Source organism: Triturus cristatus, chromosome 3_1 (assembly GCF_964204655.1).
Source record: "Triturus cristatus chromosome 3_1, aTriCri1.1, whole genome shotgun sequence".
In the NCBI taxonomy this organism is placed as follows: Eukaryota; Metazoa; Chordata; class Amphibia; order Caudata; family Salamandridae; genus Triturus; species Triturus cristatus.
The window spans coordinates 696,420,269-696,440,867 of NC_140583.1; the positions used below are offsets into that span (position 1 = coordinate 696,420,269).

The 20,599-nt window shown below is 44.1% G+C and overlaps 1 protein-coding gene and 1 long non-coding RNA gene across 6 annotated transcripts in view; one reads left to right on the forward strand and one right to left on the reverse strand.

Moving 5' to 3' along the window:
* The window catches only part of LOC146860813 (sperm-specific sodium:proton exchanger-like), a 4,738,575-nt gene that overhangs the window by 166,966 nt on the left and 4,551,010 nt on the right, over positions 1 to 20,599 (forward strand). Inside the window, exon 2 of the mRNA XM_085646173.1 lies at positions 1,442 to 1,555. Within this exon, the coding sequence (XP_085502299.1) occupies positions 1,442 to 1,555 (114 nt within the window). The remainder of the gene's footprint in view (positions 1 to 1,441; positions 1,556 to 20,599) is intronic.
* LOC146860814 (uncharacterized) lies at positions 11,218 to 19,321 on the reverse strand. 5 transcript variants are annotated; one of them, XR_014978870.1, is made up of 6 exons: positions 18,723 to 19,321; positions 18,157 to 18,226; positions 14,734 to 14,854; positions 13,038 to 13,135; positions 12,443 to 12,553; positions 11,218 to 11,478 (listed from the first exon to the last, which is right to left on the reverse strand). It is a non-coding gene; the product is annotated as an uncharacterized LOC146860814 (long non-coding RNA). The 5 variants fall into 5 exon arrangements; XR_014978868.1 differs by lacking the exon at positions 18,157 to 18,226 and having other exon boundaries at positions 14,734 to 14,889; positions 18,719 to 19,318; XR_014978869.1 differs by lacking the exon at positions 18,157 to 18,226 and having other exon boundaries at positions 18,719 to 19,316.

Consider the following 20,599-nt stretch of genomic DNA (forward strand, 5'->3'; position numbering starts at 1 on the left):
ATGGCACCCAATTACATGTGGGAATTGTGCTACCTGGTAGAAATCCAATTTTGTCTGCTGCAATACCTGTTGTGTAGTGGGGAATCTGATGTAATGGTGTTTCCTCTGTACCATTGCATCTAAGAAAGCATTCAAGATGCGTGAAACGTAACTTTGGGATACCGCTCCTGCTGCAGCTATCACCCCCTGATAGCTCTCTGATGCTAGTAGGTGCAGTGAACATAGGACCTGCACATGTGTGGGGATGGCTTCTGTCCTGCAGGCCTAATGCTCCAGTATTGGCTGTAGGTCAGCTATCAGGTCTAGCATTATTGCTGAGTCTAGTCTATATTTGTCATGGATTTCTTCCTCTGTCTTCTCAAACAGGGTTATGCGAACTCTGCAAACTGTTCCTGTCTCCTCCTCCTTCTCTGTGCTGCTGCTTGAATCTGCATCCTCCTTGCTATGACATACAGCGCTGCCATTTGAAAGAAACTGAGGCACTCTGGGCCTGTTTAAATAGTTTGCACCTGGTTACAACCTGGCTTGAGTTGGTGGTAAATTGAAAGTGCAAAATGTAAAATTTTGGCTCATTCGCAACTTGCAAATGTTTCATACATTGGTTTGCAAATTCGCAATTTGCAAGCTTAAAATTTTACAAATTCGCAATTTGAGAATCTCAAATTGCAAACTTGCAAATATCAATTCGCAGATTTGTTGATTCCCATAATTTGAAATTCGCATCTTTGCGAATACCATTTTTGCGATGGTGATGACTTTCATACATTGGATCAGGCCATTTTGCGATCTATAAGGTTTGTGAACGCAAAATAGCTTGATACATCTGGCCCTAAATTTGATATCACTTCACAAAAATAGATATTTTTTAGAAGCTTTGTATCTATGTAGATACTTTTGAAGCCTATTGTCTTTGAGTTTCCATGTTTCATAGTGACTATTGAAAAGTCAAATCAATTGATCTTCCACTGCAAACTTCTAAAGTTGAGTATAAAAATGTGTGTCACTCTTCCATCATGGAGTTCTTCTCCTAAGGAAATGCCAGGGTTCAGGAGTCTTTTGCCTGATTTTCCTGTGATCACAGCTGTTTTCAATAAATACAATTTGCATTTGCATACTCAAAATTAATAAATAAATACATTTTCCTGTAGTAGTCAGAATGTTGTTTACTGTTCGAAAATTGTGTATTCAGCATGGGGATTGTGATGTATTTTTAAGAGAGCAGTGTATTCATTAAACAGTTACATTGAAAGCGTCCACTGGCAATCAGAATAATAAAACAAATTTTAGTTCATTTTTTGGGTTCACGCGGCAGCCCATTTTAGGACTAATATTAAAAATGCAATTTAAAGGTGGCATACACGTTGTCCACCTTCTTATTTGTCTTTTTACATACCTTCTTTAAAAAATGTGTTAAATCTCTGCTTCTGTGGTTTATTTTCAGATGCGACATACCTGAGCATCCTACTTGGAGCTGAAGCTTTGTTTAATGATTCCACCTGTTTTATTGTTTTTGATGTATTCAAAGATCTTCTAATAATTTCCGCTGTTGGTGAAGGTTAGAATATACAATTTCTTAAATTTTGCAAATTTTGAAACTGTGTTTGTTGGATAACTTTATTTCGGTGACAAGACCATAAAAGTACAATAAAATATATACAGGTACAAGAATAAGATCATAAATACAAAGATAGTTTTTTTTTTTTAAAAGAATTATTAAACAATGAGTTATCATGAATATTTGATAAGGGAAAGAGATAAAAGCTCAAAAAGCCATTACTTTGAATTAATAAAACTCATCCTTCTCCGCCACATACCATATAAAAAGCGGGAAACTGCATAAACAATAAGAAGATCAGTGTCATAGGTTAAGACTCTGCAGGCTTGTACACATTGTCTGAGGCCCAAATTTTTGCACAAAGGAATAAGCCAGCATTTTCGAGTCACACTATATGCTGGACAAAAGAACAAAATATGCACAATATCTTCATTACAAATTTTGCAAGCTGGACAATTGCCCTCCATCAATTTTTCCCATCTAGATGTAAGCGCCTCCAAGAATACCTCCAGCTTAGATTCAGTTTTCACCATTAAGAACTCAGAGGTCAGCCTGCCCAGGGAAGTTGAACAGCATAGTATTTTGAGGTTATAAGATCTAACAGCTGCCAATATTTCAGACCTTTGGGTCCTCACACAACTAATTTCCGGAGAATCCCAGAGTTGGGGCAGACCGACTTAATAGAGAGAAGTCTTTATATGGAGTAGCCAAGGTATTCTCTTGTGCTTTAACTGCCCCCAGATTGCAATAAATTCTGCTCTAAAAAATGCAAGCTCAGGGACAGACCAAAGCCTTCTCCAATAACGTAATGGTCGTGCTGCTGCCAATTCATTAACGGGTTCCAGATCCATGTCCAGCCGCAGTGGTATAAGAGGTGTGCTCTGGGGGAGGCCAACCAGACCACGCATAAAGGCTTGTTCTACCTTCCGTAGATTGGATGTATTTGTATGGCCCCAAAGTTCCGCAGCATACAAGGCTGCTGACCTCACCTGTGTTTTATAGATCTCTAATACAGGAGTGACAGGTTTAAATGTAGAAGTTCTATGGAATCTACCGACACCCCCCGTTATCTGAGATAGCCTCAGGGAAGGTTTTGCTACTTGAGCATCCCATACAAAGTGCTCAGTCAGCGTGACCCCCAAATATATAAAGGTCTTAACTCGTTCTAGGGGAACACCACCCAGTACGGGGTTCGGGCGTGTGTGCCTCGGGGATTGAAGATCATGAACTTAGTTTTCCCCAGGTTGATCTCCAATCCCCGCGAGGCACAAAAGATCATAAACCCATCCAGGACCCGCTGGATGCCCGATGATGTACGCGACAACAACAGTGTGTCGTCCGCGAACATCAGAGCGGGCACCCGACCAGAGGCCAATCGCGGGGCATCATTATCCCTGAGACTATTTAATTCATCAATCAGTCCATTAACATATAGGCTGAACAATGTAGGGGCCAGTACACAGCCCTGGCGTACCCCCCTAGTTACAGGGAAGCGAGCTGATAGTTCCCCATTCTTCCCACACCTCACCTGTGCAAAGTTCCCTGTATGAAGACAAATCAACACATCAAGTAAATAAGTTGGGAGACCAAGTTCCTTCAACAGCATCCATAGTTTCTCCCTGGGAACCAGATCAAATGCGGCCCGCAGGTCCACAAAAACAAGGTAGAGGCTCCCACCCTCCACTCTTGCAGTTTTCCAGTACAGGACCTGGTGCCGAAAGATCTGGTCCAAGGTAGAAACACCCATTCTAAAACCGGCTTGTAAGGGAGTCAATATTTTGTTCACCTCCATCCAGTCTAACAATCTGTTCAATAGAATTTGGCCCAACAGTTTTTGAGTAGTATCCAATAAACTGATGGGTCTATAATTGGATGGGGCTAATGGGCAGCCCTTCTTAAAGATCGGTACAATCTCGGCTCCAAGCCAAGTGTCCGGCAATGCAGAGCCTTGCAGAACGGCATTGAACAGAACAACCAGGTATGGAGCCCAGATTTTGGGTTGAGAACGGAAAAGGTCCCCCGGGAGTTTATCAAGTCCTGGTGCTTTATTTAGGGGCAGTCCCTCAATTGCAGATTCTACTTCCTTAAAAGAAATTAAGTCTGGGTAATTAATCTCAAATCTATCCTGAGGGTCCTGTAAGCTTATCCCTATCCGAGTCCCTAAAAGTCCCGGCTTACTATATTCGAGGGGGGAGTCTAGGGACACAGAAGTCCCATGAGATGGTGTGTTCACCTGTTCCTGGCACACAAAAACCCTCAACTCAGGACTTGTATAAAGTTCTTTGAAATGCTCCTCCCACACTAGGGGAGCAATATTTGGGACCCCTTCCTCTCGCTCCCCACTCAATGTTGAGGTGGCAATAGCCCAAAAGGTCTTAGAGTCCTTAGAGAGGAGTGCTTGTCTCAGATCATTCCATCTGGATTCCTCCCACTCTCTCTTGGCCCTGGTCAATTCCTTCTTGTGCAGCGTTCTAGATGCTCTGATTTTAAGAGTGTCTTTAGATTTAATTGCTGCAAGCAAATCTCTCTTTGCAATTTTACAAGCATGGTCATACCAGGGATGTGTTCTGGCCCTTGACTGCCTAGTCCCGGTAACTGGGTAGAATATTTCCCCTAGGCTCGTAGTCAGCTTCCTGTGTGTCTCTATAGCCTGCCCAAAGGAGATAGGACCCCCCATTTCACTTATGAGCGGAATAGCAATCTGATAAATTTCTGCAAGACGAGTCGGTGATTCCACACATGTTGGCCATTTAACCCTTCTCCTATTATTGGATATAATGAAAGGTGGTGCAGCCAAGTTTGCGCTTGATTCTGGGTTGGTTAAGCCAAATGCACCAGGCTTAAGCGTCAGGACCAAAGCATTATGGTCACTGTCATGTCTTAATACAACCCTAAAATCTTTGAGCTTATCCCAGTGCTTAGTTTCTAATAGAATATAATCTATAATGGAAGTACTATTAAACCTGTTATATGTGGGTAGACCAGAGTTAGCATTATCAAACCTTCCATTGCACGCCCATAAGGACGTTGCAAGTGTGAAGAATTTAATTTGCAATACCAGCTTGGTCCAAACCCTTACTGGGGTAATCGAGGGGGCCGGAATGCACCAAAGCGAGTCAACTTCATCTTGATTGCCCTGCTCAGGATTGCTCAAAGGTTCAAACTGGCAGTTAAAATCGCCGCCCACAATTTTCGGTATTGAGGGATCAAGTGACTGAATGAAAAGGTCAAGTGCAATAATAGTGCTTGATTCGTTTCCATTCATAGTAGGCCTAGAATAGATATTTATGATGGCCACTTGTGATTTATCAGGTAAGGTTAATATAACACATTGAATATCTGGGGAATTTGTATTGAGCTGAATAACCCGTATACCTAAGTGTGTTTCTACCCAGATGGATAACCCACCCGAAGGGCGACCCTTGCCCCTAAAAACTGCGGGAGTATCGAAGGTCGCAAAACCGAGACATACACTCCCTTCCAGGGCCCAAGTCTCTTGCATCATACAAATATCATACTTTGTCATAAAAGCGAACCACTCCGTTACAAGTAATTTATTTTTTAGTCCCGCTATATTCCATGACAGAATCTTTATACACCCTTCCATCGCTTTTTTAGAGCCTTGCTCAAGCCCCTGTTCTTTTAGGGGGCCCTGGTCTCGGATACCTTCAACTCTCTTATCCACCCTCCTAATGTCAGTAGGGCGAGTATCATCGCCAGTGGTTAGGGACAAAATATTCTCCGCTAATCCAGAACCATCCGTGCGTTCACTGTTACTCAATTCTGGGATGGGAATTTCAGTCTGAATCAGTCAGTCAACCTCCTCCAGGACACTAAACCTATTCCAATGGGCATACGACTGAAAAGGCGGGATAGGGTCTAAAGGGCACTCCACAGGTGGCATCCAGTGTCGAATCCCAGTACGTGGCAGATGGTGGTTCCTATCATATTGGGGCCTCTGGATACAATTCAAATTATAATTGGGAGTAGGATAAAAATAAGACAGATTCAGTGGAAATATCTGAGAATTCCGCCAAAGAGGGGTTTTACAGATATGATCCACTGCGGAAGGGTCCCTAAAATTTATTGTTATGACATCTCCTGCCACTGTTTTGGGACCCCTTCCGATCCAATCTATTCTTCTCACCGCCAGAATTTCACCTGAAATGTTAGGAGGGAGAGGTCGATTTATGCTCAACCACTGGATACATTTGTTTTTGAGATCAGTCTCATATTCTTTTTTCCCCTCTCTAAGAGCCGGGACACCTACTAAAACTACCACATAAGGTTGGGCTTCTGGAGGCAGGTTTATTGAAGGCAGCTGGCTAGAAACTGCCCTAGACTGGGTAGATCTCGTTGGCAATAGTGTACCAGTTTTTTGCATGATTTCACCCTCCTTAGAATGTAGTCTAGAATTACCAACTGGAACCCTTGTAGACTGGGAGGTATGAACCGATACATTTGAAGTAGGAGGGGGTAGTGGCACAGAGCTTATAGGGTTAGGGATAGTTGTTGTAATCCCTAAGTTTGTGTTCTGTGCCACTGGGATATCAACTGTAACTACTCCCGAACTACCAGATGCAGAGGATGCTAACTTATCATGGGGAATTATTGACTTCCTTGTTCCCACAACCTTAGTATTTAAAATGGAGAAAATTCTATCCAATTTCGAGACTAAAGGTTTGATATGGGTAACAATGGTCTGTTCCAAGCATGCCTGGAGATCAGCCACCATATTGGTGACCCAACACGGCACCCCTAGTTGGGGATGCAAAGTGCTATCAGATGGGGTCACCAAATTATGGTTGGCCAACTTTTTTTTGCCCAGTTTTCTAGTTTTTTGGGGGAGATTATTTTTTCTCGTTTTAGGTCCCGCCTTCCCAGGTTTCGCAATTAGTGCAGGGGAGGAAGGAGACAGGGTAATGTGTGGGTCTTCAACATTACTAGGAAACTCCACTAGAGCCTGCCCCAGTTCCTCATCTCTTAAAGTTTCAGAAGGCATCTGTGAGCAAGGCAGCTCAGCATAAGTGGGTACAAGGTAGGAATCAGAGACCATAGGATCAATGGTAATTACTGAGCAATCCCCTCCATAATCTTGTAGACATACTGTCGGAGTAAGTGATAATCTCCTTTCAGTATTTTCGATTGCATTGGCCACAACTCCAATTGTCTGTTGTAACATTTTATCAATGGCCGGAAGCGTTGGTAAAGGCTGAGGTAATGCTGCATGTAATCTAGTGTTTGGGCGGGGCACGGCAAGCTTTGATATATTGCCCAATTTACTCATTTTCTTTTAACAATGGTGTATTAGCTACGATTAATCGGATAAAGTAGCGATATCACTGAAAAATCCTGGACAGTCAAATGTAACACAAGGTATCTAAATAAGACTATAACAGTCCACTAGTAATAGCAACGGCTTTAAATATCACAAGTAAAGTACCTTAATATGTTCTGGCCAATCATGGCCATTCCCAGGATTTACAAGGCAGTTTGTTAGGGAGGTTGCCCAGCCCGGCCTCCACCGGCCCCCGACGGCCACAGACGGCCCGCCCTTTGCCCGGGCTTAGCCCGGTGACGCCCCCGCACGTCCCGCGACGCGGGGGCCGAGTCTGCCGTTTTGGCGCTGCCAGGCGCGAAGAAGTCACCGCCCGCTTCCGGCTTCCGGGTCCCGGTGCGGGGATGGCTGGGAATTGAAGTCCCCTCCCCTCCACTAGGCGGCCACACTGAACGATAATGCGGCTGCGGGAGGCAGCGGGAACCTGCGAGAAGTAGCGGGAGGCAGGGAGACTGGTCGCAGGTAGGGAACCTCTCTGGCAAGGTCTCCACGATGTGTGATTTTGATGTGAACATACAAATAAGCATTTTATTTATGTATTCATTATTGTGTCTTCTAGCATACAGTATCAAGATTTGTTAACTCTAGAGGTGAGGATGCAAACAAGCTTCTGTGGGGGCAAGGAGGGGCTCGTCTGGCCTTTTTTGCACATGACAGTTGGCAAGAAACCTTCATTCGTTTTTGTTAGAATTTTATCCTCTAGCTTGTTTCTCCTCCCAAAATTCCAGCGTGCATAGCTTCATTCCCATACCACTCTCATTCCCCTTCACCTTTGTCTTCCTGTCTCTCACTGTGCCGCTGCACATCTCCCAACGTACCTGCACATCATTCATTTTCAGTTAACGGGGGAACGCTGTATTTTCCAGTGCCAAATGGCAGTCATCTAGCTCCAGTTTATGGCTTCTCAAAGCTGTTTGTAGTGTCGCTCCAGTGACGCAACTGGAGCGTCTGGTTTGACTCATTGTGCCCTTGTGAGGAAGGAGATTTTTCAATATTATGCCCCTGTGGGCTGATGACTATATGGTTTTCCCCGGGTCACGTGGGGCTGGTTAAATAAAAGTGGCTATTGCCGAGCGCTGCCTCACGGCAGAGACCTCAACCGAAGCACACTTTCACTTCACTTCCACTCGAAGTCGTGCTTCATTTCCAGGCCTAACAATAACTTCTCGCTGGCAACCTGCCATTCAGCATCGAAATCAGGCATACCTAGAGCTGTGCTTAATTTGTAAAATATTAAGTGCCAGGGCTCTGACCAGGAGGCCACTGCAGCTTGCACCACCCATCGCCCTTGTCACTGCTGCCAAAACAACTACTAACCATCTCTCTTGCATGTAAATGCTACAGTTCCGATTATTCCAGGTCCCCAAAGCTGAGGAAATGGCTGGGGAGGCAGGTATGAGCAATGTTTTAATGTATATTGTTTCCCTAAACAAATGTTATACTGCTCATCTGTAAATTCCATGAGCAGCGCCACCTTGTGATAGACTACCCTAAGTGTGATGTTGACAATTAGGTGCCAGTGCCGAGCACCGGACACCAATTAAGTGCCGGTGCTCAGCACCGGAAAGTACCGACTCAAATTAAGCACTGACACCCAGAGCCCTCACCACCAACACAACACTGGCGACAGGCGAGTGTCTCCCTTTTGCTCCAGGTGCTGCGCGGCAATCGCATATCTGTAAAGAGGTTGCGCAGTGCTCGAGCCGCTTGACCAGTGTAGCCAAGTTCGACCCTGTACGTGTGCCCTGCTGCAGTTGGAGGACACCCGTTGTGCTGACATCGCGATCAGCAGTTGTGTTCTGGCTCTTATTTTTATGTCTTGCCTAGTGTTGCAGCGCATGCGTTGCTCGCTTTGCGAGGATGCAGTATATACTATAGCATAGAAGCTTTCTGGAAGCTCCACCTACTCTCCGCCCATCTTTTTGATTGGCTTACATCCTAAATGCTGCCTTCTGATTGATTTTAGGCTTGTTAGTCCCTCCTCCTGACGGCCATGTTGTCATTTGTATCCTTCCCTGGCTATTGGCTCCTTCACTCCAACACTATTTTCTGCCCTGTGTCCCCCCGCACCCTCCCGCAGTTTGTGACTTCATGACCCTCCTCACCCCCCACTCCCGTTTGTGCCTTTTTAAACACCCGCACCCCCTTTTCTAATGCAATACGTCTCACGTAAATGCGAGTCGTATTGCATTGAAAATGCTTGTTTTAAAGTAATGCGCAGTCATTTACAGGCAGGATCATGCCTCTTGAGCGCGCCCTACTCAGCATGGATTAGCCCCATGTTGCTGGGGCAACGCTAAGGAGAAGTCTGGTGGTAGCCCCACCCCTCCCCTGGAGCGCGAGGTCTCCGATCCAGAAGTCACTGCTGCTGTCCTGGCAGAGACAGCACCTGTTCTGCAGAGGAACGAGTGCCTGTCTGGTGGGTGGGTCTTAGTGAGTGGAGCCATGCAGCCTGTCCCCGTCTACCTCGGCTAAGGCCATACGGCCGAGGTAGACGGGGTCCTGTTTAAAGAGGAGACTTTGCTCCGTGCTGCACCAGCACCCACCTGAGACCAGAAGAGGTCTCCAATGCAGGGACTGCTTGTCCCTTTCCTGTGTGGGGCAATCGTGCTGCTGTGGTAGCCACGTGGAGCCTGACCACGGCCCCAACATGTTGCCACCCAACCACAGAGAGCCGCCAGGAGAAGGGAAAGCCGCGGCCCCACCCAGCAGGATACCACTGAGAGCTGTGAGGTAGTGGAGATGCGCTATAGCATGAGGAATGGTCCCACTTCTCCTCACCATGCTGTCAGGTAATGTCAGCTGGTTCGTTCTTGGCGGCTGGGTTTGAGAGGTTCCAGTATGAATCCGGAATGAGTCCTTAGTCCCTGGTCAGCATCTTAGACGCATTCTGTGCTGCAAATTCAACACTATAGGACAGATGTAATTGGTTTCTGGAAGGAGCAGGAAGCTGGCCTGTAGCAATGCAGGCTACTCATCTTCCATTGTCCATGCGCACCGGGGCCCTGGACGCCACGTCCTCTAGCTGATGACCAGCGAGCCCCTTCTTGGGGGCTATCCAGAGCACGAGCAAGGCACCCAAGTCAAAAAGGAAGATCATCCTGGACTCATTCTAGCGTCATCCGATGACTTCAGCCAGGCTATTCCTGTAATTAGCTGGGGAAGTCATCCCAAGCCATCCTGAAGTCTGCCCACAGGGCAAAATATTTAAATGAGATGACTCTTACTGTAATCACAAAAACTACTCCAGGATGGTGTCCTGATTAGTTCAATTAAAAATGCGTGATGATCCTTTACAACTCCAAGAACACTAATTGACAACTGCAGGATGAGTGTGAATTACACCAGGATGGTGTCCTGATTACTTTAATTAAAAATGCGTGATGATCCTTTACAACTCCAAGAATACTAATTGACAACTGCAGGATGAGTGTGAATTACTCCAGGATGGTGTCCTGATTACTGTAATTAAAAATGCGTGATGATCCTTTACAACTCCAAGAATACTAATTGACAACTGCAGGATGAGTGTGAATTACTCCAGGATGGTGTCCTGATTACTTCAATTAACAATGCGCGATGATCTTGTACTTCTCAAGGAATACTAACTGACAAGTGCAGGATGAGTTTGAAATACTACCGGATGATTTCAGGACAACCTCATGGTTACTGTTTACAACCACTGGATGATTTGCTAACATCTTCAGAATTATTATGCATTACTGTAGTATGATTTTATGACAATTTCAAATTGGAGTTAATGTACACAAGGGTATAGGGAAAACACTACAGTACATCCCCTCATCACTGCCTAACAACCAAGAGTACTCAGTGGAATTATTTAGAAGTAATCACAATTCGTAACATCCAAGAGTATCCACTGGATGGGCACACTTGGCTATTGCAAATGGGGATTACTTCAGAAGGGTTTAATAAAATGTTCTCGATGCTTGTAGATCACTCCTAAATGTTTAATTACAGACTTTCCAAATGTCCTTTCCTTCATCCTGGATTACTCAAGTCTAATTTAAAAACAAATTTGAAATGAAATACTTGGGTGAAACCTGGTGTCCCTTTAAAAAAGAACTGTATGTGTTTAAAACAGGATCCTTCTTTAAACAAGGACAATGATATCAAATGAATTTGTGAGGAGCGTTGGTGTTGGCAAGAATACCATTTGCATTGAGTAGCAGCCTTGCAACGTATGACCTTTCCCCATACTAATTGTGACAGGTCTTCATTTGAGCTAAACGAAGTCACTCTAAGTTTTGATATGGTGACCTGTGGCAATACACCGAACAAAGAATTGGTTCAAACAAATGGATCTGAAATTACTGCTCACTGTGTGTTTTTATTTCGCCAAAGCATGTACATGACCTCAAAGAGAGATAGTATACTGTTCAGGATAACATTAAAAGTAAGGAAAGAGAATTTTAAAAAGTCAACAAAAGAAGCAGCTCTATTGTGTGTTGCCAGATTCAGACTATTTTGTCCTCTTTTGCAATTGCAGATCCTTACGACAAGAGCCCTTCTCGTAGTTTGGTTGTTGAGAGGTAGCCAGCTTGCACGAAGATTTCATAACATTCTGAAAAGATAACAAAAGACTATATTAGTACACTTTCTACAATTAAGTTACTTTAGATTTTCTTTTAGATTAGCTGCCTTCATAAATCACTGGATTCCCTTCCACTATAAAGGTTGCCTTATGAGAGGTTTTAACACTGCTTTGCTGATGCTTCAGGTTCACATTTGAACTTAGGCCATTGATCAGATGGAAGGTGAAGAAAGAAAATATCCCTTTCTCAACTGTTAGAGTGAAGGGGCAAATTAGATTCAGAACATCAGTCCCAGGGTTTCAATATTATTGTAAAACCTGCTTTTTATCCTCAAGAGAGGGGGACATTTAACGTTTTAATCTCTGCCACACATTGACCACATAGTTGACAGTATTGTGCCTTTAATCACTGCCCCTCTAACATTCAGGATAAATTACAGATGTACAAAGGTTAAAAGCAGCAAGAATGTTTTCCCAGTTACCAGAATCTGTAAGCCACTAGATGTAGCCTGTGCAAACAGGGAGTAAACTACCTTGGGTTCAACGTATGTTGCCTTCAAGAAGGATATTGGCAGGAGGTCCACGGAACTAAGCTTTCAGCATGCCCGTCTGCAAAAAAAAGTTTAAAATTCCCTTGCGGCTAGTACATGAATGCAGACAAGCAAGTGTTTGGACCAGGGATGCAGATGAAAGGACGAAGTAAGGCTGGAAGCACTGTGTGCTCTCAGTTCTATCACAAAGATTTCTGGTTTAAGGCCTGGATTGCCTGCTTATTTGGAGAGAACTGACTGAAGGAGTAAATAGGCAATACAAAACAGCAAAAAAGGAACACTGCAGCAATAATGTGAGCTGCTAGGGGACCACTTAGGCCTAAAGATTTTATCAGTCAAAACAAATGTTTAATGTTAGTTACTGTTTTTAAACACAAAAAATTGCAGCTTTAACCAGAATGTTCCTTACCAGAAGGGTAATTGGGTTATTTGGAATATCTTACCAAATGAATCAACACTTTCCAGTTGATCCTTTGCCAATGCTCTCCCAGCTCACAATAATTTCCATAATGAATAGGGTCCAACAGAACCTTCACCAGCTGCTGCATATCATCCTGCAGATAACAACAGAAACCATTAATATATATGCCATAATATATACATGCTTTGAAAAGTAAAAGTTTTTGTTTCTGGCTGGCTAATTGACATTTATAAGTACCATGTGTAACAGTGATCAAAAACTGATGCATTAGTGCCAGAAATACGCATTGGTCATGTCCAAAATGTACCCCAGAACCAATTTCTTTTTGCACAGAACATACAGTGTTTGTCAAAGCACACAGTGCTGCCTGCAAATGATAAATAGCCTACTGAATTCCACACGTACTTCAGCTGGCCTACAATTCAGTAGGTGTTTTTAATATTTCTATTTTAAGGCACAGCATTTGGTGAACAGAAACTTATTTCTGAGATATACAGGTGAGGAGTACAAAGTGCTGCAGGTGAGGAGTACAAAGTGCAGGAGAATTCGGTGTTTTAGGTTATGTGGCCATAAAGTTGCTGCTACTCACTTGGTTTCAAAAGAGGAGTTTCACCTACCTTTTGAGAAATCATTCTTAGCTTGAGATTTTCTTACTTTTGCTTGTATTAGTTTGAGCTCCTCATTAAGTCCCGTAGCAGGGTAATCTGATGAATAGCTGTAATTGCCAGTAATAATTGACAAGCAGTTATAAATGATTTACTTATGTAAAAAAGAATTTTGTAAATAGGCACATAACATTGGGAATTCAACTTCTTAAGCATAAACAGAGAATGTGTGGTTGAGTTTCACTAATTCTCAAATTAAAGGATTGCCCACAGTGTTGCATGTTAGGAAATAAATTAAACACACCCACACACAACAGATGAGATAACAAACGAGCAAATCAAATAGGAAAGGAAACCCTATATTGACTGGTGAATATCATATTTATTACAGTCACCACTGTGTAGTTAAGTTAGGCCAGAGTATCCATAGGAAAGGCATTTCTTTCTTTTCTTGAATAACCTGTGTGCCGTTTCATAAAAAAATGTATTACTTTGGCTTCACCATGGAAAGTTATATAGAAATTACACCAAAATTGGCAAAATGGTAGAACTTTACAGAGAAAATCTGATTTTTGTTATTTGGTGTAAATCTGTACTGCATTTTTTGAGAAAGCCTAAAAATGGAGATCAGAATGAGCTGTGTCTGGTGTCTTTGTGGAGTAATACGTTCACTGTGGGGGCCTGTACATGACCTCATAATAACAGGTTTGAATGGTGGCGGAGGAGGATTATTATTATTAGGTCACAGGTACCCCGCAATCAGTGCCTGGTACTATGGTACCCAGCGCTGCAGCCACTGTGGTACCGATAAAACATTAAAAAATAAAATGCAAGACCCTATAACTAATCGCCACTTTGCAGACATTAGGCCATGTGCAGTGTGGGTTTGGTACAGGGTCAACCCACTGATACACGACTGTTCGGCTGTGCACAGCATGGGGTGGGTGCTTGTTAGGTGGTTGGCAGCTACAGTGTGTTGGGTGCAGTGTGTGTGTGGCCATAGGCCAGGCCCTGTGGCCAACCCCTACGGCACAAAGGCAATGTGCAGCAGGCAGTTGGCTACCCGCTCAAAGTTGGGCACCCAACCTCACACTGCCAAAGGCCATGCGCAGCGGGATTTTGGGGGCCCACAGGGTTTGGATGCAAGTCCTGGCCAGAATTTATCAAACTACGAAGGGTTGTCCAAAGGGCCTGGCAGAAGGTGTCTTATCAGTGACAAATGCATACCTGTCAATCTCTTAACTTAAAATCTTTGCCATTGTTGGGAATCACTGTGCAAACTATTCCAATCATAAGCTAAGAATTACCACCTTATTTCCAGGAATGCCATTATGCCATGTGTGGGCACCACTATGCAACAAAGGGGCACAATATGTCAAGAATGACAACTATTCAGTCAGACCCAGAATTATGCCAAAGACAGGCACCGTCATTTCATGGAAGCCAACAATATGACAGGAATTCCTACCATTATACCCAAACCAGCATTTTACCAGAGGTAGGTAACATATCATGCATGCTCACACATGGCCAAGAATTACCCTTTGTGTGTCTGGGCCAAAATTTTCCAAAGGGTGGGTATCATGCCATGGACACCTAGTTGCCAAGGAATACCATTATGTGAGGGTCAATATGTCACCAGTGTGGGAAGTGGGAGCAACAGTGCTCACTCCTCCACTCACAGACCCTCATTTTTTTTCTAGCTTACCTTTTATTGCGGTCACGATGCCAAATGGTAGTCCAGGCTGCCTTGCTTCTCCCTCACATCGACAGCTGCAGTTCCCCGATTAGTACACCTGGGAGAAATGGACGTGAATCCTTTGGGTAGACTGCAGGAGGAGACAACTGGTAGTGAATGAACAGCCTGGGGGAGGGTTTGAAACAGGAGAGCATGTGAGCAGCGAGCATGAGTATATGGGTAACTGGACACTGTGGAGGTGAGAGACCTTGTTATGTGAAAACTGTTGGTGTAAATGAAAGCAAGAATGACTCCACTCCTGCGTAAACATTTACCAATCTTTGTGATAGGAGCATAAGGAAGAATGAAGTAAATGAGAATGCTAACAGCTGAGGGACAGTATGAATCGGCATCCACAAATCTATTGATTCACCTATTTAAAATCAAAATATTTGGTGTCAGAACTTTCTATGTAGAAGCCTCTACTCCAGTGGCTGCTTTCAATAGAAAGTGGTGGGGCAGCGGGGAGTTTGTATTAAAAAAATAAATTAAAAAAATTACTTACCTGCCACGGCCAGGGTCCAGCTTCTTCCAGAAGCGCAGTCCAACTTCGAGACTTCCCACCCAATCCCAAAGCTACTCTCATGCTATTACCCAGCATGACAGCAGTGCCGGGACTGGCTGAGCAGGCTGGTTTAATGCTCACTCAGGCACAGGGAGCCTGTGGCCTTTCTCCACCCGGAGATACAACACAGGATGGTTGTAGAAATGTTAGTAAGATAGAGGTGAAGACCGTTGTTCCCTGTAACATGCGCGCACAGTACATTTCACCAGCGCGCACAGACTCTTGCATAGCGCGCATGTAGTTGATTAACGTGCACCGGCCACGGCCTTTAAATATGAGCACCGTGAAAGGTGTGGTCTTTTCTTAACTTTGAAGTGCAGTGGTATTACGACACAAGAAACACATACACACACACACACACCCCAAGTATTTACCTTTTGTTTTTAAAACATAAATAAAAGACATTGTCATTTTACAACGCCAATAGCTCAAACTCCCGTAAATGCGAGACCTATTGCATTGCAAATGCTTGTTTAAATGGTAATTTCTGCTTTTCTGCAACATTTCATGCACAATAGACGTCTTGGAAGTCAAGGGAACATTCGTGTCAAGGCATCATGGAGTGTTTGTAAACAGGAGACAGGCAACGAAGATTTAGTGGATGATAATAAGACCACGGGCCCTGGAGTCCTCCTTTCGTCCTCGCCATTATGCACGAAGTGCCTTTGGCGAGCGTTGGGTAAAATAAACTAAATCCAGAGGCCTAGGTGGCGCACCTCTTCTGCGGAGCAAATAATATCTACAGTCCTCCTGAGATCAAAATCCCTATCTACAGTAGTTTACAAACACAAACATAGGAGCTGAGCGCAGTTCAACAGAGGCCATTCCACAAGGGCACAGAAGAACGAAAATAAATAAAGCTGCCACCCGTCGGTATGCAGTGAAACCGAGCTACCTCTATTAAATTGAACTGTATTAATGAAAGATTGTGGAGTGGTTCTCAGAGAACAATTATATTACGTACAAAATGATGCCGCAAACATGGCCGACAGTGCAATGCGTGTGGCCTTACAAATAAGGCCTGAATTACATTTGAGTGGTGATGTAGTGCATCCCACTAGGGGTTGATAACTCGAAAGTCCTGTATTATCTGTTTCGCCAAAGCTCTGAATCAGAACAAAATGCAGTCTCCTTAGTGGTTTCGGTGCTTTGTTTAAAGTGGCCATTTCATCCCAGATTGTTCAATATGAAGATTCAAATAAAAAGATTATAAAATAATATATTAGATTTCAAAATCACCCGAGATGCTGCTATCAGTAATTTCAGTGTAAAATAAGCAATGGGGCCAATTCTTTTTGAGATGCAATTGTTGCGCATTTACAGATCTTCTGTTGCATGCATGTTGTCAGGAAAAGTCAAGCCTCCTCCCACGCCACCCTAAAAGATCAAAAACAAATGGGCGTTCGCTCTGATGCGGTCCGTGTCTTCTTCATTCCCCATCAATAATGGTAACGTGCGTGACGTGTTTGTTTGCCCCTGGGTGGCACCTTTCGAGGGCCGTTGCACTCAGGCGCGAGAGTGGTGTGCACTCAGCCAATCACCTTGCACGTGCTTTAGTCCTGCGCCATGCTGGACAAGTGACCTCCTGGGCTATGCTAGAGAACTCAAAACCATCTGTATTGCATCCGTGCCCTAAGCTCACGTCCTCTCCACAGGCCTCAGAGCAGGGGGCAAGCCGCTCCCCACGGTGGCATTGCTGCCAGGCTAATGAATGTTTAAATCGAGTGGTCTGAAAAGTCCCTTCTTGGCTACAGGAGTAAAGGGGAGAGTTTGTCATCAGCGGGCTGCAGCCAAGTGCTGGTGATTGCTCGGTTGAAGGGCCCGTCCTGATTACGTGAGGGGCGGGAGAGGGAGGGGGGCTCTTATCTAATCCGAACAGCTGGAGGCTGATAACACTGGAGACAGCCTCAATTTGCCTGCATTCCGTCGTTTCTTTTCCTGCTATTTTCCAGTTGTTTGTGAGGAAAAGTTCAAACAGAACCTAAGAATTATTACCGACTGGGACTAGTACGCGGTTGACGGATGCCTTCTCCGAGTCAGGCTCGCTAGCACCACGCCAGCCCCTTTCTGTGTCTCGAATTCTGAACTCATTAACAACTAGAACAAGGTGTGCCCAACTTTAACTCACAAACAACAGATGTTCAGGGTCGCCACTGATTCACATTTAGATTAGAACAAAAAATATTAAATGGGGATTTCTTAAATACCTGGCATGGTTCCTGTGCTCCTATATGTTACTCTACACACCCCTACTCTGCAGTTTTTTTGTGTGCTGAGTGCATGTAGCTATAGTTTCTCTGTGCTGCTTAAGGTTTCTGGGAGGGGGTACCAGGTCCCACTGGGCTGAACATCCAATGTGTAGGATCGATACATTGGTTTTTAACAAGAGAAGGACTTTTATTGTTTCTCGTCCACATGAGAAGTCTAGCAGTCTCACTGCATGGCACTCGGAGGATATGGAAAGTGCGTGCTGAGTGTTCTGCGTACAGGCTTTTGCAGTACCAGTGCTTGTTGGCTGACCATCTCCTAAAGGCGCTTCAGATGTTGCCGTATTCAGCCACCATGACTGTGAATATATACTTTAAAAGTGTTTTCGATGATTCGTGTTACTGTGGGGAACTTAAATAGAAACGTCAGGTGGTATAAAGAGATGCAGAACATCTTATAACTGGTTGATTCGTAAAGGAGAAGCCATCGAACGTGAAAACAGGGTGCAGTCACACCATACCAAGGTTTGATAAAGGACTTAACAGACTACGGAAGTAGAAAGAGGAAACAGCAGTATGTTATCACTACAGTTGCTCTTAAGAACAACAAAAGCTATCTACCTTCAGGTCTTGTACCACCACCCGCCGGCAAGCTGGCTGACGAGTCTGACTCACTTCTTATTAACGTCGGCTGAAATACGACAAATTAGTTTTCATTTTTGGCAGCCAGACGAAAAGGAGTCATGCTTTATGTTAGTAAACGCACAGTCAACTGCAAGCCTGGTAAAAAGTCGGCGCGATCACTGAAAGCCGGCAGCAACAAAGGAAAGCAGGGCTTCCGTTTACTGTTACGGGCTGCCTGAAGGCGATGTTACGCTTTTGGGGAGCACTTTCCAGCCGCTCTCTAGAGTCTCGCTTTGCAATCGCTTACGCGATAGCAAGGTCGAGACCTAAAAAAAGGCATTGTTAAAAATCGCACCGTTGAGGCAGACCTCATGAATACATTACACCCACAATCCACCTCTCCCACCAAATAAAACACTACGTCAATGGCTGCAATTAAATGGCGGGCTCCTGCCTTTCTTTCAAACAAAGCCCCGCACTTGCCCAAAATACCAAAGGGTTGAAGAGAGGCTGGAATTCAGACCCGCCTCTCCCCTGTTTCAAACCTCAGTAAAAATACCAACAAAAAATGGAAGGCTTTATCCCCTCTGTAGTGAGCACGTAGCACCGAATCCAAACACGAACACTGGCAGGCACAGCAACTCTTTCTCGCTCCCTCGCCCACACTTGAACTGCACTTCCGCTTCCGTTCAGAATCCGATGCAAAAAGGGAAACAGAAAACGGACTACGAAAATGGACGGTGCAATAATTAACCTGGCGGCCATCAAGCATTGGCGAAGACAACTTGCTCCAAACTTATTCCTACAACATCTATGCTGATGTATCATGTGCACACCATTTTTAGAAGCCTTTATTTTTTTGGGGTTTCGGTAGCTATTGTAGAAGCAGGTGATACTGCACGCATTTTCATTTGTGTTGAAAGAAATATTTAAGTGCCGATTTATATAGGGCAAACTTGTTCAAAAGACGTCATCAGAGCGCTTTAGCGGGAAGAAGATATGTTTACACTTGAAAGCCAGACGTTGCAATTTTGTTTTTTAGTCACAGGTAGGTCAAGTGATTTAATCAGGGGATGTTGTGCAGAGGTCGGGTGTACACTAAAATTACCCTGAGCACCCCAAAAACAAAACACACCCTGATCCCTAATTTTTCTACTACACCCCAAACCTAAAGCCACCCTGAACCCTAAAAACCCCCCAGCACCTCTAAACCCAAACACACCCTGAACCCTAAATATTCCCCTACACCCCAAAACCCTAACCCACCATGCCACTTAAAAATACCCCAGCACCCCAAAAAATAAACCCACCCTGAACCCTAAAAATACCCCAGCACCCCAAGACCCAAACATACCCTTAACCCTAAGATTACCCATAACCACTAAAAATAAACCTGCACCCCAAAACCTAAAATGACCCTAAACCCTAAAAATACCCCTGCACCCCAGAACCTAAACCCACCCTGAACCCCAAAAATACCCTGGGCACCCCAAAACCCAAACATGTCCTTAACCCTAAAACTACCCCGGACCACTAAAAATAAACCTGCACCCCAAAACCTAAACCTTAAAAATACCCCTGCACCCCAAAAACTCAACCCACCCTGAACCCTAAAAAATACCCCTGCACCCCAAAATCTAAACCCACCCTGAACCCTATAAATACCCAGACACCCCAAAACCTAAACCCACCCTGAACCCTATAAATACCCCAGCACCCCAAACGCCTTAACCCTAAAATTACCCCTGAACCCCAAAACATATAACCTTACACTCCAAAACCCAAACCCTATACATACCTTATACTTACATATAAATCACATATGCTTCTACCATTCATGCATTTACAACAAATTTCGTTGTAAAAGCATGTGTGGTAAATGCATATGCATTGTAATGCCATGCGTTGTAATGGCATTGGCGAGTAATGGTAGTTGCATTGTGTTGGTATGCGGGGTGATGGTAGTAGTGGTAAAAGATTAGTTGTAATTGCTGTTTACCTCTTGCACTAGAAGTATAATCATTCTCAAAACATAAGGAGCAATTTCATCATGTTAAGAAGAAATGATGCTTGTGGAGATTTGGATGTTTATTTTCAAATCATCAAGCACAATTGGATCTTATGAAGTAATCACATACTCATTCTTAAATCCTCCTGAAGTCATCAGGAATAGTCACACCTTGTGAAGTCATCGCATACTCATTCTTAAGTCTTCCCGAAGTCATCAGGAATAGTCACACCTTGTGAAGTCATCGCATACTCATTCTTAAATCCTCCTGAAGTCATCAGGAATAGTCACACCTTGTGAAGTCATCAGATGCTCATTTTCAAGTCATCCACAAGTCATCGAGCTCAAGTTTCTAAACTCTGCTGATGACTTCAAGAGCTTGATGATGTCTGATGATGTGAAAATGACTTCTAGAGTAGTTGGATGATCATC